This window comes from Coloeus monedula, assembly GCF_965178545.1.
Source record: "Coloeus monedula genome assembly, chromosome: 24".
Lineage (NCBI taxonomy): Eukaryota > Metazoa > Chordata > Aves > Passeriformes > Corvidae > Coloeus > Coloeus monedula.
Genome location: NC_138804.1, coordinates 6570779 through 6588051, shown reverse-complemented (window position 1 = coordinate 6588051; position 17273 = coordinate 6570779). Strand labels below are relative to the sequence as shown.

The 17273-nt window shown below is 54.2% G+C and overlaps 1 protein-coding gene across 1 annotated transcript; it reads right to left on the bottom strand.

Moving 5' to 3' along the window:
* Nucleotides 1–239: 239 nt before the first annotated feature.
* On the bottom strand, nt 240–16061 carry MATN1 (matrilin 1; the record flags this gene model as incomplete). The annotated part of the gene is made up of 8 exons (XM_082296500.1): nt 240–289; nt 1882–1962; nt 3472–3624; nt 5828–6241; nt 6794–6919; nt 7560–7782; nt 12184–12530; nt 15974–16061. 8 exons carry the CDS (start codon nt 16059–16061, stop codon nt 240–242), a joined length of 1482 nt encoding a protein of 493 aa, XP_082152626.1.
* Between the last annotated feature and the right edge of the window lie 1212 nt (nt 16062–17273).

Here is a 17273-nt window from a genome sequence, read left to right as displayed (position 1 = left end):
ATGCACTCTATAGATGCAACAAACTTGAGCCTGGTCTAACTCTCAGTCACACGCCGTGCTCTGCCCTTTATACAAAGTCTGCTCTACTGTTCTAATTCTTCCTTTTAAACAAATGCAGGTAGCCTAGACCTTAAAAAAAGCTGCCCAGAGCCCCGGGGCTGAGCTGCCCTCCCTGACAAGTGGAGCAGTTCTGGTTCTGTGACATTGGGAAGGAGGTGAAAAACTGCTGTGCTGGGGCTTTAGATGATCTTGTTCTCCAGGGCTTCGATCCTTTTGGCCACAGCTTCCAGTGAGGAGGGGTTAAGGAGGAAAAACCACAGGGAATGTTGGGAGGGGGAGTTTTTATGTGGGCACAGAGTGATGGGGCGAGGTTTGAACTAAAAGAGGAGAGGTTTAGATGGGATATTGGGAAGGAATTGCTCCCTGGGAGAGTGGTGAGGCCACGGAATGAAATTCCCAGAGCAGCTGGGGCTGCCCCTGGATCCCTGGCAGTGCCCAAGGCCAGGCTGGACATTGGGGCTGGAGCAGCCTGGCACAGTGGGAGGTGTCCCTGCCAGGGCAGGGGTGGGATGGGATGGGATTTAGGCCCCTTCCCACCCAAACCACTCCAGGATTCCATGATCCCAGGCTGAGGATGGAAGTGCTGCCCTGCCGGGAGCAGGAGCAGAGGGAATCTGCCCCCATCCCCTCTGGCACTCCCAGCCCTGCTCAGGCTGATGGCTTTCAGCAGAGGCAGGAGCCGTCTGTGCTCACACGTCCTCCCACAGCCACGGATTCACTCAGAAACGAGGAGCAAACCTGGGAGCTGAACTCTGGGGAGTGTTGGAGGGAGCTGCCGGCCCCGAGGAGAGGAGCAGAGCGCTTTTCCTGGAGTTCCAGAGCAGCTTTCTGCTCCTGTCGCTGACTCCTGCTCCTGGGTGTCTGGGAGAGGCACCCGCCGGGGCAGAGCTGTGAGTTCCCGTGGCCTCTGCACCACACAGGTCACGGATTTCGCTCCGCTCGGATCCAGAGGAGGAACGGACCCACAGCAGGGCCCAGAAACGCGGGAGGAGATCAGAACGTTGCTTTTAAAATTGGATCCTCTCCTGATGCTCAGCGGTAAGAAATCTCCCCTGCCCCTGTGAGCCACCCGAGGCTCCACGGATTCCCCTCCCCGTGGGAAGTTTTAATCCTACTCGCAATTTTTCGTGGCTCTTTTTTCTCTTTCAGCCACTTTAGGAAGGGCCCAGCAGGGCAGAACTCAGCCCCACCAGGTCGGTTCTGGTGGGATCCAACTCACCTGGCCGGAGATGCTTCCAGGGAACGGCTCCATCAGGATTTATCTCCCAGCACTGAATTTTGGCCAGCTGGGACAACTTGGGATGGGTGGATGCACCCCCCTGGATTAGCCAGACCACCCACTCTGCAGTCGGAGGTGTTTGGCTGCAGAGGAGCCTCTGTCCCTGCAGTCCCTGCAGGAATTCCAGCAGCGCTGGATGTTTGCTCTGAGGGAATTCGCTGCCGTGGAAAGGATCCCATCCACGGAGCTGGGATGGATCAGCTGGAAGGGTTTTTGTGCCCTCAGCCCAGCCCCAGCCACGGCTGCTCTCAGCCCTCCCGTTCCAGCTGCCTCAGGACCTGCAGCCCCATCTTCCCACAATCCCAGACTCCCAGAGCTTGGAAAAGCTCTCCAGGGTCATCAAGTCCAATTTCTGACCAACCTCCACCTTGCCACCAGCCCCGAGCTCTGAGCGCCACCTCCAGCCCCCCTCAGTGCCTCCTTCCCACCTTCCTGAAGCCCAGCCCAACTCCTTCCCTCAGGAACAGACCTTCCCTGTGGCCCCTCCGGAAATCCCAGCCCAGCCCAGCACAGCCAGTCCCGGATGAGCTTCCAAAGGATATGTTTCTGCTGCAAGGAGCTGATGAGGTCTTCTACTTTGGTCTGGAACTTCACGATGGATTTGCACTCACACGGATCCTCCTCTGTGGGTCACAACAGCAAGGGATGAGTGGCACAAAAAAATTGATTTAACCAAAATCCCTAAGCCCAGTGAAACAGAACAATTCTTCTTGTCCTGGTCAGAGACAGGAAGGAAATCAAAATATAATTATTTCTAATTATCTGACTGATCTCTGCTGGCTTTAACTGCAGATGAGTGGAGAATGTCACAAATTCTTGTTATTTCGGCTGTGAAAAGTTTTCCCTGGATTTCCAGTTCTCTAAAAACCCACTGAGCTCTGCTCCTGATGCCTCAAGTTTGCCCTAAAATTGGGATCCGACCAACCACAAACCAACCTCTGTGTCCCCAACAACGTCCAGTGAACGTCTTGGTGGCACTGCTGCCACCAAGTCTGGTTTGAGCTTTGCTTGGGTAACTCCAGTCCTTGAGCGGGTGGAACCACGAGCATTAATCAGTTTGCTAATTTGTGTCACTAATTTACATCTGTTCTTCAAGGAGAGTTAACTGAGACTGGAGCAGGAGGGAAAAGGGGAGGGGAAGGAAAGGGAGGGGTTACGAGGCCTCGCTGAGTTGAGCAAACTGAAGGAGGAAATAAAAGCGAGAATTTTTGAAGGAAAGGAACCACTTGCACCAAAACACAGTGGGTTTAAAGCAGCCAGGAGTGACCTAAAGCTGGAGATTAACAGAAGATTTCCAGGCAGCCTTGAGAAATACAAACTGGCACTGGGAATCAAAGGAATGCAAATATCTCCTTGCCTTCCCTTTATTTTTAGTACTCAAATGCAAACGTATTTACCCAAATTGGTGTCTTACAAACAAAGAGGTTTTCTGAAATCTCCTTTTCTTTTTTTGAAGGCTGAAGCCTGAATGTGTTTGAATGCTTTTTAAGTGCAATTTGTTGGGGGTTTCATGTAGATCCCATCCTCTTGTTCTCGGATTGATCCCACTTTTTTAAGGAGACTTGGCAAAGAGTCTCTGCCTTGCAATCCTGGCTCTGCAGACACAGGGATTATCCCTCTCCAGCTTCTCCAGGAGAAAAGGAGATCCCATCTTTAGGAATCTGGGGACAAATTCATAACTTCTGAAGAAGAAGAAGGGCAGAGGGTGCAGGAAAAGGGAAGGAGAAGGATTTGGGAGAGGGGGACTGGCTGAGGTGTGGGGGCTGCTTTTCTTCAGGCAGCCACCCAAAATATTGACGTGTCCTGGTCCTTCTGTGTGTTCTGCCAGCTCCACACGCCAGGAACAGAGAGATTTTTATAACACCCATCTAAAGGGCGTTTCCAGCCCTCCACTCCAGCCTTGACTGAACCCCTCCATCCCAACCCCCTCTCACCAACACAGATCTTCGGCTTCTTCAAGGGCATTTTCATCCCTCTACTCCAACCTTCAAATGCTGGGAATAAACCCCCTCCCCAACCCCCTCTCACCAACACAGGCTGAAGATCTGCAGCTCTTCCAAGAGCGTTTTCATCCCTTCACTGCAGCCTTCAAACGCTGTGACTGAACCCCTCCATCCCAAATCCCCTCTCACCAACACAGATTTTCATCTGCAGCTTCTTCCCGATCTTGCTGATGGTCCTGAAGTCGGCAGAGTAGAAATAATGCTCAGCCACCGGTTCCGAGGCGATCTCCCTCAGCTCATCCTCCACGGCGTTGCCAACTCCCACGGCAAACATCCGAAATCCTAAATCCGGGAACGGGATGCTGTCAGCGGCACAGAGCTGGCACAGTGCCACCCCTGCCAGGCTGGACATCCTCATCCACCCCCTGGACCCTCAGGCCCCACACAGCTCCAGATCCTAACTGGGAATTAACCCCCCCACCTCCGCTCTTCCAGACTCCTTCCAGCCAGGTCAAATAGGGCCAAAGTAATTTTACAGGCAGAGTTTTTATTAAAATTTACCAGACCACGAGCGCTGTGGGCACAAGAACAAGGTTTTGGAGATGCTTCTTTCAGCCAGGTCAAACAGGGGCCAAAATAATTTTGCAGGCAGAGTTTTACTGGAATTTCCCAGCCAATGAGCACAGGAACGAGTTTTGGAGATGCAAGAAAGGACAGGCAGTGGTAACACTGTGCTACTGATATGGAAGTGATAACACAGCAAAGGGAAACTGGAAGTTTCCAAAATAGGCTCAGCCCCTGTTAATCAAGGCCTGTTAATGAGCCCCTGAGTGGCCAAACCCCCTGCAGCAGGGACTTGGGGTCAGCAGAATGGAGCTGAGTCTCCTCCTAAAACTGCAGCCCCCACTGGGAGTTTAGAACTTGTCCAGGTTTTGTCCTGCTCTGCCAAGAGGCTGATCTGCGTTCAAGCCGTTTCTATTGAACTGAAATGCAATTTTCCCATCATGGGTGGTATTAATTAACCCCTGATTCGAAATATTGGTCTCTCCTTGTCCATGCCCAGGCACTGGGAATGTTTCTCTGCTCCCCTTTTTGCCTTTCTCTGGATATATCCAATATCGCTTTGTTTTTCCAAGGCTGAGCTCGCTGAACAATTCTGCAGTCTCATTTTAAGCACTTGTTTATCCCCCAGCCATAACTTATGGACAGATAAGAGATTTCCTCGCGGGGACAAGAGAGGAGGGAGAGACGCGGCACAAAGTTTTATCACCAGGGAGGAATAAATTCTATAAATGCTCTTTACAAGAACCTTTTGTTTTATGAGAGCTGCACAGCCCCGTAAGATGTCAGAGTGCTTTGTAAACATTGGTTTTCCACGAGCTCCCTGACCTTTCCGGTTATGTGCTGGCCCCGAGTCCCATCTAGTGGTGGAGAGCCAAGTTAAAAGGAAGGGAAGGATTCAGCAATTCCTGAGTGAATTCCCGAGGGCTGGATCCTTTTAGCACGGGGGTGTCAGACTGGGAACGCGCTCAGCAGGTCAGCACAGGGGCAGCTCTCGAGGCATTCATATTTCATGGGGCTCAGACACAGAAATCCATCCGTGTGTGGCCACCGAGCGTTTCCCTGCAACAGCAGCTGAGGAAAGTTTCTTATTAATGTGCCTGGGGTTCCTCCTTAATCCGTGTCTGTGCTTTGTTTATTGTTTTATTGGGGCTTTTTTGCCTTTTCCAGGCCTTGAGGCTGATGCAGCCAAGCCATGCTCGGCCCTACAGCTCCTGGGATTTGTTGGTTTTGCCTCTCGTGTGCCTCTGATGCTGGGCTGGGTTTCCCGATCAACCCCAGACAAATCCCAGACTGGCTTGGGTTGGGAGGGACCTTAAAGCTCCTCTTGTTCCATCACCTCCCACCAGCCCAGGTTGCTCCAAGCCCCATCCAGCCCTGAGGATGCTGGAACCTCCTAACTCTGAGCTCCCCCTGCAGTTCCCTCCACGTTTGTGTGGAGCAATTAGAGCTGGGTGCGTCCCACTCCAACGGGTGAAACTCCATCCATCCCATCCATCCCATCCATCCCATCCATCCCATCCATCCCATCCATCCCACTCCAACGGGTGGAACTCCATCCCATCCATCCCATCCATCCCATCCATCCCATCCATCCCATCCATCCCACTCCAACGGGTGAAACTCCATCCATCCCCTGCATCCCATTCCAATGGGTGGAACTCCATCCCCTCCATCGCCTCCATCCCATCCATCCCCTCCATCCCCTCCATCCCCTCCATCCCATCCATCCCATCCATCCCATCCATCCCATCCATCCCATTCCAAGGGGTGGAACTCCACCCTGCCCAGCAGAAACTCCTCCAAAGACACAGAGGGGCTCTAGAACCAGCACTGAGGTGCACCCAGACTGAGGTGCTCCAAGCTCTCTGCGAGGAGGGACAGTCAGGGACTATCTCTCCAAAATTACTCTGTAGTATCCTAAGAGCCACCTTTCCCAAGAGTCCCAAGGGAGAAGAAGCCGCTGGGAATTCAGGAGCCCTACCTGAGTCCTTGGCTTTCTTGGCAGCATCTGAGATATAATCCTGGGAGCGCCCGTCGGTGAACACAATCCCCACCTTGGGGACGCCGGGCCGGGCTCCGTTGATGGCGGAGAAGGAGCTGTCAACGAGGTACTTCAGAGCCTGGCCTGTCATGGTCCCCTTCTCCATGTAGGACATTTTCTTCACTGCTGCTTTGATGTCCTTCTTGTTCTTGAACTGCCCCAGGGGGAACTCCTGCCGGACAGAGCTGGAGTACTGCACCAGCCCCACCTGGGCCTGCTTGTCCGACACCTCCAGCGAATCCACGATTTGGTTGATGAATTTCTTCACCAGCTCGAAGTTCTCAGGCCTCACACTCTTGGAGCCGTCGATGAGGAACACGAGATCCAGAGCAGAGCCCAAGCCACCGTTGCAAGCTGAGGAAAAACAGAGAAAGAGGCAGAAGAAGACAGCAAAGGCCTCAATAAATGATGCAGGAAAATAGAACCCTGTTGCAGTGGGGATCCTGCAACATACATATACCAAACCAGGAGTCCCGTGGAAAGGAAATAGATATGGACAGACAGATTCTTGCTAGATGTTTCAGAGATGTTTATTTCTCCAGCCACATGGCTGGAGCTCTGCCCAGGAACTGTTACAGTCATGGGACCAAGGGTCCTTGACCACACAGGGGAACACAAACCAACCAGTGGGGAATGAGGCTGACCAAGGGCAGGGAAACCCCATGCCTCCCCCCCAGGACCCCTCTCCCAGGGCTCCATGGCAGGGAGAGGGACCCCAACAGAACCCTAATGCCATTTATTGCTGAGGAAATGGGGTTAATCCATGAAAACCCAACAAGAGATCCCAGCAATGGTTTGAAGGTGATTCTGGGCTGTAAGAGCAGCGTTTCCTTCCTGCCTGCTCTGAGCAGAACATCCCAGTGCTGTCCCCACCGTCCCCTCTTGGCTCTGGGACCCCTCACGTACCGGTGCAGGTCCTGCCGTCACTGTTGAGGCTGAAGCCGTCCCTGCAGGCGCACCTGTAGGCCCCCGCGGTGCTGACACACACCTGCTCGCAGTCGTGGTCCCCCGTGGCACACAGGTCCGACACCACTGAGGAGAGGAGAGGGGTGGCTTCAGCTGGGGGCCAGCCCGGGGCCTCCCCACTCACACCCAGCACTGCACAGCCCACAGCAGCCCCATAATTAAATCTGCATCATTAAATCCTGCAGCAGGACACAGTGCAGTGACCCGGGAGGGTGGCTGAGGTATAAAGACAAGGAAGAAATTTCCACAAGTCTCCCAGCTCCAAGGCACAGCCAGGACTGGAAACCCTCCCCATCCTGAGGGCAAACCCAGCTGGGTGTGGAGCAAATCCCAGCACAGCTCACTCTGAAAAGGGTCTGGAGGGCCAGGACCCAGGGAACGGCTTCCCAGTGCCAGAGGGCAGGGCTGGATGGGATCTTGGGCAGGAATTGTTCCCTGGCAGGGTGGGCAGGGGCTGGCATGGAATTGCCAGAGCAGCTGGGGCTGCCCCTGGATCCCTGGCAGTGCCCAAGGCCAGGCTGGACATTGGGGCTGGAGCAGCCTGGCACAGTGGGAGGGGTGGGATGGGATGGGATTTAAGCTCCTTCCCACCCAAAGCATTCCAGGACTCTCTGCAAAGCTTTAAGGCCCATCCCAACCCAAACCATTCCTAATTCCCTGCTGGCTGGCAGCCCCAGAGCTCCGGGCTGGGAATGCCAGGACTCACCACAGAAAGCCTCCTGGAACTTGTGGGTCAGCTTCTCAATGACGCTGTAGCTCTCCACATAGTCCACGTGCTCGTCCAGGGGCTCGCTGGCCATCTGCCTCAGCGTGCCCATGTCCACCCTGCCCACGCCGATGGCGAAGATCTCGATGCCCGCGGCCCTGGCCCGGGCGGACACGTCCTGCACCCCGTCCTGGGGCCGGCCGTCGGTCACCACGATGGCCACCTGCAGCGGGGAGGGAGGGCTGGGTGGGCATCGATGTTCTCACCAATATTCCCATAACGGTTGTGGAACAGGCTGGGGGAGGAGGGGAGGGTATGCATTTCTAAAACAAAGGGAAAAGGGAATCCCACCAGCTCTTCCTGCACTTTGGAGATCACACAAACCATTCTTTTTTAGGTGGAATTAGTTTCCTTCCGAGCTGGAAAGGTTAAAGTGCCTGGGAATGAATGGTTCCTTCAAGGGATAACGGGTGCATCCCCCTCTAAGGAAACCAAATTAAAATTTATGTCGTTCGCAGCCAAACTCGAGCTGAAGCCAAACTAAAGGTCTTCAGGGACACTGGGGACAAGCCCAGCTGAGTGTGGGACTTCACAGAATCTCAGGAAATGCCATGGAAACTCGGGATGAAGGCTTCATCCCATTTATAGGTGGAGGAGCTGAAGGATGGGGACAGAGTGGGGACAGGATCTGCCTGAGGTCACATTGTCAGTGCCAGGATTTGTGATCCTCTGCTCCAAAATAAACAGCAGAGGCCAAATCCCAGCCCTGCTAACCCCAGCATTAAAGTGGCAGCTGGTTTAGGAGGGAACTGGATTTCACCTTGGATTAAACAGAGCTCTGAACCAGTTAAAAGCCTCCCAGAGTCCTGCTCCTGCTTTGTCCCTTTTCCTCTTTATTTTTCCTCTGAAAGAGACTTTGTCACAAGACCCGAATTCTTGCTCTGTGCCAGTTCTTCTGCCCCTGCCACTTTTCCTCACAACTGATTAATTGTGACACCACTGCCAGCGCCACAGGAGCTGCTTGGGCTGGAAGGCAGAACGGGGAAAGAGCTTCCCCTCTGTAAAAAGCAGGAAAAACCCAGGGCTTGGCAATCTAAGTTCAGCTGTTTGTCTGCACTTGAAGGGCTGCACAGTTAAAAATTCCCAGGAGCGTCACAATTCCGCAGCCGCTGCTTCCAAGGGAGAAAACCCAAACAATTCCAAGCCTTTCTCTTCCGGTGCGGCAAAAATAAAGCAAAGCCTCACCCGCGGCAGGTGTGGGTGCGTGGGGCGGCGAGAGGATGTGCCGGGGTTCTCCTGGAGCTGGGGCGGATCCGTCCCTGCAGTGGAGCCTTTTGCCAGGAGAGAGAGCCCTCGGCTCAGCCTCGGCTGCAGCCCATCGGAGCCCCCACAGCCCGGCCGGCAGCGGACAGAGGCCTTATCAAATCGGGGATCACAGGCCTTATCAAATCGGGGATCACAGGCCTTATCAAATCGGGGATCAGAGGTGTTATCAAATCGGGGATCAGAGGCGTTATCAAATCGGGGATCAGAGGTGTTATCAAATCGGGGATCACAGACCTTATCAAATCGGGGATCAGAGGTGTTATCAAATCGGGGATCACAGGCCTTATCAAATCCGGGGTCACAGGCCTTATCAAATCAGGGATCACAGGCCTTATCAAATCAGGGATCAGAGGCGTTATCAAATCGGGGATCACAGGCCTTATCAAATTGGGGATCCCAGGCCTTATCAAATCGGGGATCAGAGGTGTTATCAAATCGGGGATCACAGGCCTTATCAAATCGGGGATCAGAGGTGTTATCAAATCGGGGATCACAGGCCTTATCAAATTGGGGATCCCAGGCCTTATCAAATCAGGGATCAGAGGCGTTATCAAGTTGGGGATCACAGGCGTTATCAAATCAGGGATCAGAGGCGTTATCAAGTTGGGGATCACAGGCGTTATCAAATCAGGGATCAGAGGCGTTATCAAGTTGGGGATCAGAGGCGTTATCAAATCAGGGATCAGAGGCGTTATCAAATCAGGGATCAGAGGCGTTATCAAATCGGGGATCAAACCCTGCCAGCAGGTCCTGTCAGCAGCCGCGTGTCCTCCTGGAAGGATTCTCTTCCTAAATCAAGAGATTCTGCAGGATTTATCAGCTCCTCTCCATCTCCAGGTCAGGGGAGCATCTTCAGCTAAGCCCGAGCCCAGATGAGCCCGAGCCCAGATGAGCCTGAGCCCAGAGAAGCCCCAGACAGGATGGAGCTGCAGCATCCACACCTGGATTTGATGGGAAAGATCCTCACGGTGCCTCTGTGGGGAAATCTGCCATAAAGGATTCAAAATTCCCGCTGCTTTCTGCCCTGCTCTTGGAGGAAACGAAACCTGGGAGTAAAGAGTTGGGGTCAGGAATTAACCAGGGACCCCGTGGGGAAGATGAATTTAACAGCAGGACCCAGCACCCACCAGCCATGGGACCTGTGGCAGCCTGACAGAAGGAGCGTGAAAAATACGCCTCAATATCACATTTGGTTCGCCCAATCCTCAGGAAATCCTGACTTTCTCACAGGATTCCCACCGTGGATGATTTTCCTGCCAGCCTGAGTCAATGTGAAAAAATGTCCTTTGTTTGTTGCTAGTTTTGAACCTTCCTCCCAATTATTTGCAGTCCGAGGGTCTCTGTCAGTGGAAAAGCTGAGTGCTGGTATGTGCTGGGTTTGGGAAAGGGTCGGAGCCTCTGGATCCCGGCAGGGCTGGCACTGCTCTGCCGTGTGAGGGGAGCTGGGAGCAGGTGGAGTTCTGCTGCCTCCAACAGCTGAATCCTGCCCTGATCTTCTGAGGGAAACTCAGAAATTTTGCTTTTCAAGGTCAGACCTTGTCCTCATTTTAACCAGCAGCTTTCCCTGTGAATTGCTGACATTCTGGATCCCATTTTCTTCGATCAGACAGAAATCCCCCGTGTTCTCCTGACACGATTTATTCCTGGTTCGCTCAGACACCCGAGCATTCCCGAGCATCCCCAGCTATTTCCAGCTCCAGGCAAGCCTTTCCCGGTGATCCCACGGCTAATGAGGGAGCGATGGCTCATCCTGCCCCTGGAACGCGATGTTCCAGCGGCGCTCCAAGGAGAGTCGGGCAGGGAGCTGGATAAAGCCCTGGATCTGCTCAGCAATTTGCCAATTTATTTGCTATTCTTCCCCAAAAAACAAGGTGGAAGTAATTGGGCTCCCTGCGGGGTTTGAGGAAGGTGGGAGCAGTTTTTCTCAGAGCTCCTGTGGAAACAAATTGTGCTTTTCCCTGGCCCGGGGTGACGTTTGCTGCACAAAGCACAGCGAGAGCCAAGCTCCGTGTGATGCTTCGGGACGCTGACAACCGGATTTGCATGAGGATTTGTTGGATTTCTGCTGTGGGAAGGAGCAAGGACCGTGTCCGGTGTTTCTGGAAGCTTCTCCCTCAATCCCTGCATGACCTGTTCCTCCTCCCAGACTGGGGATGGGGTCACCCTGAGCAGAAGGGAAAGGCTGGCTGGACTTCAAGGAGTAGGAAAAAAGGGAAAAAATAACCAGGGAGCCAAGAATACAAATGGTTGTGGAGTTTTCCACCCCGTGGAGGCACTGAAAAGCCACCCGGGCATGGTCCTGGGCAGCCCCACTGGAGCACAGGGTGAGCTCCAGACACCCCTTCCAGCGCCTTTCTGTGATTCTGGATCAGCTCCGAAGTGGAAGGGAAGAGGGAAAAGCAAGGAGGGATTTCCTTTTCCCCCCTTTTTTTACTGCCTCAGATAAATCATTCCAAAGCCCACTGCTCTCCACTTGTCCAGCTGTCCAGAAAAGGAGGCTTCAGGGAATTCCAGGATCGTTTGTAGCACGCAGCCAGAGGTGACAGGGAACAGCAAGGGCTGGGGGGTGTCTGGCAGCAGGAAGAGCGTGCACGAGGAAAGGGGATACAGAACGGTGTGGAAGAGATTCCGGAGATGAGGATCCAGCATTTCCATGGACAGCTCAGTGGAAACGTCTCTCCGATCTACAGGAGTGGCCAGTGGTGTGTGTAAATGCCAGGCTGAGTTAAGACCAAAACCAGGGACTGAGACTGAAAGTGTTACAAGGAGTGTCGCATTTCCTGTCACTAAGTCCCAAAGATGAGCTTTGTTTGCGAGAAGAATGGAGAGGTTTGAACCTCTCCGAGGATTCCAAGAAGAATTGAGAGGTTTGAACCTCCCAAAAGGTTTCAAGAATTGGGAGGTTTGAACCTCCCAGAGGTCTTCAAGAGTTGAAGGGTTGGAACCTCACAGAAGACTGCAAGAAGAATTGAGAGGTGTGAACTTCCCAGAGGTTTTCAAGCAGAAATTGAGCAGTTTGAACCTGAAGGAGAATTTCAAGGACAGAGAGGTTGGAACCTCCCAGAAGTTTTCAAGACTTGAGAGGTGTGAACTTCCCAGAGGTGTGAACTTCCCAGAGGTGTGAACTTCCCAGAGGTTGTCAAGCCTCCCACAGGTTTTCCACCTGTGACAATCAACCCCCACGCGTCCACACCCAAACAAAGCCCGGAGAAAATCACCTTTCTGCCTTTTCCAACCACTCCACGATGGATGCCAAGCACCGAGCTGGACGAACCGGACCCTCTCCTCTCCTCCTTACCTTTTTGAAGTTGGGCGCGCTGCCCCTGCTGCCCTCGGCGGCGCTGAAGGCGCGGCTGATGGCGAACTGGATGGCCAGGCCGGTCATGGTGCCCGTGGAGAGGGGCTGGATCCTGCGCACGGCCTGCAGCAGTGCCGCCTTGCTCTGGTGGCTCTGCAGGGAGACCTCGCTGCGCACGGCGCTGGCGAAGTTGACGACGCCCACGCGGGTGGTGTTGGGGCCCACGTCCAGCGCCTCGATCACGCGCGACACGAACACCTTGATCTTCTCGAACTCGTGCGGCCGCACGCTGCGCGAGCTGTCGATGATGAACACCAGGTCCGTGGGCTTGGTCCTGCACAGGGTGCCTGGGGACGGCAGGGACGGAGGAGACATCAAAGGGGAAGGAGGGAGGAGTGTCCCAGGAGGGAGAGAACGGCGCTGTTGCACAGAGGAGCTGCGAGATTCAGACCTTCCTCTGTTTCACAATTTAACCGAGTATTTTAAATGCTTTTTGCTTTTCTAGGGAAGCCCCTGTAGGAAGGCAGAGTTCCTGGGGGGTGACACGGGCTTGTGATGAGCAGGGTGTCCCTTGTCACCTCAGGATGTCACTGAGGGCTGCAGGAACCTCATCCACCTACGGCAGAGCAGAGAGAGGGAGGCAGGGAGGGATAAAGGTGTGGAGTGACAGCATGGAGAGAAGGAAGGAGGGAGGGAAGACGGAAAGGAGGGAGGGATAAAGCTGTGAAATGACGGGAGGAAGGAAGGAATTCAGAAGGAAGGAATTCGGAAGGAAGGAATTCGGAAGGAATTAAGGAAGGAAGGAATTCAGGAAGGAAGGAAGGAATTCAGGAAGGAAGGAAGGAAGGAATTCAGGAAGGAATTCAGGAATTCGGGAATTCAGGAATTCAGGAAGGAATTCAGGAAGGAAGGAATTCAGGAAGGAATTCAGGAAGGAATTCAGGAATTCAGGAAGGAAGGAATTCAGGAAGGAATTCAGGAATTCAGGAATTCAGGAAGGAAGGAAGGAATTCAGGAATTCGGGAATTCAGGAAGGAATTCAGGAAGGAATTCAGAAATTCAGGAAGGAATTCAGGAATTCAGGAATTCAGGAATTCAGGAAGGAATTCAGGAAGGAATTCAGGAAGGAAGGAATTCAGGAAGGAAGGAAGGAAGGAAGGAAGGAAGGAAGGAAGGACAACACTGAGGGGAGGAAGGAGGGAGGGAAGGAGGGATAAAGCTGTGGACTGAAACCTGAGCTGCATTTCTGCATCCAGAAAAGGCTGGAAAGGCGTTACTGCACCTCAGAGCTGGATAACCGATCCCACGGATATCAATTAACGGGAACGGGGCCAGAGCCAGGCGTGGCACTCAGGGATCAGCTGGGGTTGGGAACAACATTCCCAGGTGAAGCCCCAGCACAGCAGGAGCCAGACCCCTGTGCAGCAAGAATAAAATCTGTAACACAGCACGGAGCTGGTTCATGTCTGTGAGGGGAAAACAACAGAGAAATCTGGAACCCATAACTGATAATAAATAACTGATAACTAATAATTGATAATTAATAATCGCTAATTATTCTCTACAGCCCCATGAATACCCACAGTGAAAAGGAGATGCTATAAACAGGAGGTATCAGCAATGCAACAAGCTGAATTACTATTATTATTATTATTATTATTTTAATTTCTTGCTTTCAAGCCATTTTCCACCTTCATTTTCAGCTGTGGCAAGACATAAAAGAAGGCCTGGTGGTTTGTACGATTTCCTGAATGAACTGCCTCATTTCCCCCAGCAGATCTGTGGCATCCTGTTCTTTCCGATGCTTTTTCCCTCTCATTCCCTGTCTCTGTCAGGCCACCAAGTGCTCTGGTAACATTTGATTTCTGCGGGGCCCAGGGAGTTCCTGTCACAAAGGAGGTTCCTGTGGACAGATTTTCAAATGGGAGCTTTTGGGCCAACAGATCTGCTCCAAATGGTGACAGAAATATTACAGACGGTCCTCAGCGTGAGATCTAAGGGGGCTTTCAGTCGTTGGGACGGATAAAAATAAATACCCTGCAATGGATCCCTAAAGGAAATAATCAGGTTTGTGTCCTGAGGGGCACCGAGGGTGAATCTGAAGGGGGAAGCAGGTCAGGCAGGGGTCACTTTGTCAGGAGCTGGAATTTCCACTAAAATCCAGTCTAACCTTTCCCCACATGGATGAATTTCATTCCCCCCCCCCCCCCCCAAATTCATTGCAGAGGAAGGAAAATTCCCTTGGAGATCCATCTGCAGCACTGGAAATCCCTTTTCCAGGGGTTCCTTGTGCCCACAGGTGAGAAATGGAGGTCCAGGGAAAGGCTCAAAGCCCCACAATTAATTCCTCCAGATAGAAAACACAAATCCCCCTTTGTGCTGATGAATCACCTCTGGATTTAGTGACAAACCCAGCAGGAAAAGTGATTTTATTTCCCTAAGAACAGCTGGAGCCAATAGAAATGTTGAGGTCTATCTATTTTATTTATTTCTCCTCGGTAGTTTTGCCCTGAATAACATTTTAAACCTCTTTTTATGGGAGTGGAGTCTATTCCAGAGAAGTGAAGAGGAAAGAAGGGGTATCAGGTGGGAGATTTGTGGGATTTCAGCCACAGCCAGGCCCTGTTTGCTCCAGGAGGTGACAGTCACTTGCTCTGATTGACACCTTGACTCAGCACAGTTTAGTTTAAACTTGAATTAAACCAGAAATAAAATCTTCCCCTACATTTACAAATATCTGCACTAGGAATTTTTCGGGAACAGCTGAATTCACGCCTGGATTTAGCCGAAAATCCCCCTCGGGGCATCTTTGCCGTATCCATTAAACCACCGGGAAAGCAGCGCAGTAAGCCAGGACTAGAGGGGTTTGTTTTAGAGCAGGGCTGAGCTCAGCCACGGCTCCGTTCCATTTCCCAACTCTGCACAAAGAGAAGCCTCCTTCCCCAAATTCCGGAGGAGAAAGGGCTCAGCTGATCCCAAATCCCCCCTCCCTCAGCCCCAGGCGCCTCTGCAGTCACTGTCACACCTGCACAGCTGAGGCTGCCCGTGGCTGTGTGAGGGGCGGTATCATCATCATCATCACCATCAGACCATCAAATATCTGTAATTCCCACAAGTTTGGCCTTGGAGCCGAGTTTGCCTCTCCTGCAGAGGCTTCTCCAGGCTGCCTGGAGCCTGGGGAAGGGCAGAGATGCTCCTGAGGACCAGACCCTCCCTTCCCTGGGTGTCCAGCCCTTCCCTGGGTGTCCAGCCCTTCCCTGGGTGTCCAGCCCTTTCCCAGGTGTCCAGCCCTTGCTGGCACTCATTCCAGGCTGGCATTTAGAGCCCGTGCAGCTCACCTGCTCCTGGCTGCCCTACTCCCTACCAGGAATGTCAAACAGAGCAGGATTTTGCTCAGGAGCAGACGAAGAAAACCCGGGGCAAGTCCCGTTCCCAGCACCCGACCCGGACCTTCCCTTCGGAGGGACAAAGCAGCTCCTGCTCCAGCTCCCAGCCAGAGCAGCCCTCGTGGAGCTGGAGAGGGGAGGGAAGGGACAGCAGAGCCCTTGTCCCACCTGGGCCTCCTCCAGCCCCAAGAGGTTGCCCGGGGCCACCTGCGCTGGCCCCGCAGGAGCCAACCCAGCTCCAGGGGCACACTGGACACAGCTCCTGCGCCTCCCTGGCTCTCGCTGGGCTTTCTCGCCTCCTTCCCCCTCCCAGCGCCAGGCAGGAGGCACAGGGGACGCCCAGCTCCCCCCCCCAGCACCCCCGGCTCCCCCAGCACCCCCGGCTCCCCCAGCTCCCCACTCACCGCGGGGCTGCGGAGGGGCCCCGCAGGCGCCGGGGCTGTGCAGGAGCAGCAGCAGCGAGAGCAGCAGGGCACCGCAGATCCTGGCCATGGCCGCGCCGGGCTGCGAGTGCGGGGCAGAGCCCTGGCCCCGGGTATTAACCTGCCCCGCTCCGGAGGCTCCGAGCCAGCCCCTGACGCGCCGGGGGCCGGGGGGGCAGCGAGGGGAGAGGGGCAGGGGGAAGGAGCAGGGGGAGATGCTGCTCCAGGGTGGGGAGGGGGCGATGCCCAGCCCTGCCCGGCCCCGCCGGCCCCCAGGCCCCCACAATGGCCCCATTGCTGCTGGAAGGGCACGGGGAGCTATAAAGGGCCCCGGGGCGGGGGAAGGTGGGGAATGTGGGGATGGAACAGTGGGGCCAGTGAGAGCAGCCCCGGGGAGCTGCGGTGGGGCTGTCAGTCAGCGGCTGCTGCCCGCAGGGCTGGGCAGAGCAGAGGGGCTGGGGGTGCCAGGCAGAGCCAGGAGGGGACAGCTCCAGCGTCACACAGGTCCCCTGGCAGTCCCCGCTGTGCCGAGCCCAGGACAGCATCCTGCGGGAGCGGGAAGGCAGAGGAAGGTTTGGGAGCGCGGCTGAAAAGCCGGGATGCGGAGCAGTTTTCCTGCAGGGAACAGTCGCTCCTCTGTGAGGCCGAGCCCCTGTGAGCAGAGCAGGGAGGGGAGAAAGGGATAAAACCTCACGGCTGGAAGCCGAAGCAGATAAACGGAGGGGCGGGGGCCGGCCCGAGCTCAGGGTTTAGGCTGAGCTGGCAGCGCAGCGCTCAGCTCCGCACACACGAGGGAGATGCAGCTCCTGCCGCAAACCCCAGCGATCCCCGCCAGCCGCCGAGGCCCAGGGTGCTGCGAATGAGGCGGAATCCGATGTTTGTGGAGGAGCAGCGGGGGGATGTGGTACGGGGGAAGAGGGATTTAACGACGGCTCTGTCACAAAGCGCTGCATCTGGTTTCTGGTTTTTAACCACTGCTTTACGCTGCTGTCGCTCGATTAAAGCCCTTCTCCGATGGATTGGGTTCTGCTCACCTTTTCCAGCAGCACATCCTTGGATCCCTCATCCATTTAATCTGCACCGTGCGAGTGCAGGGCCATGCAAAGCTCCTTTAACTCAAAGCCCAGTTTCTCTTCCCTTATCCAGAGTCTCTCTTTCCTCCAAAAGCTCTTCAGCAGCCCGGGAGCTCCTGGGGAGAGAGGCTCTTTGATGAGGGGAAAAAAGGACCTGTCCTTGCTGAAGCTGCCAGGCTCCTCTTAACTCTTTAACATGAAAAGTGTTA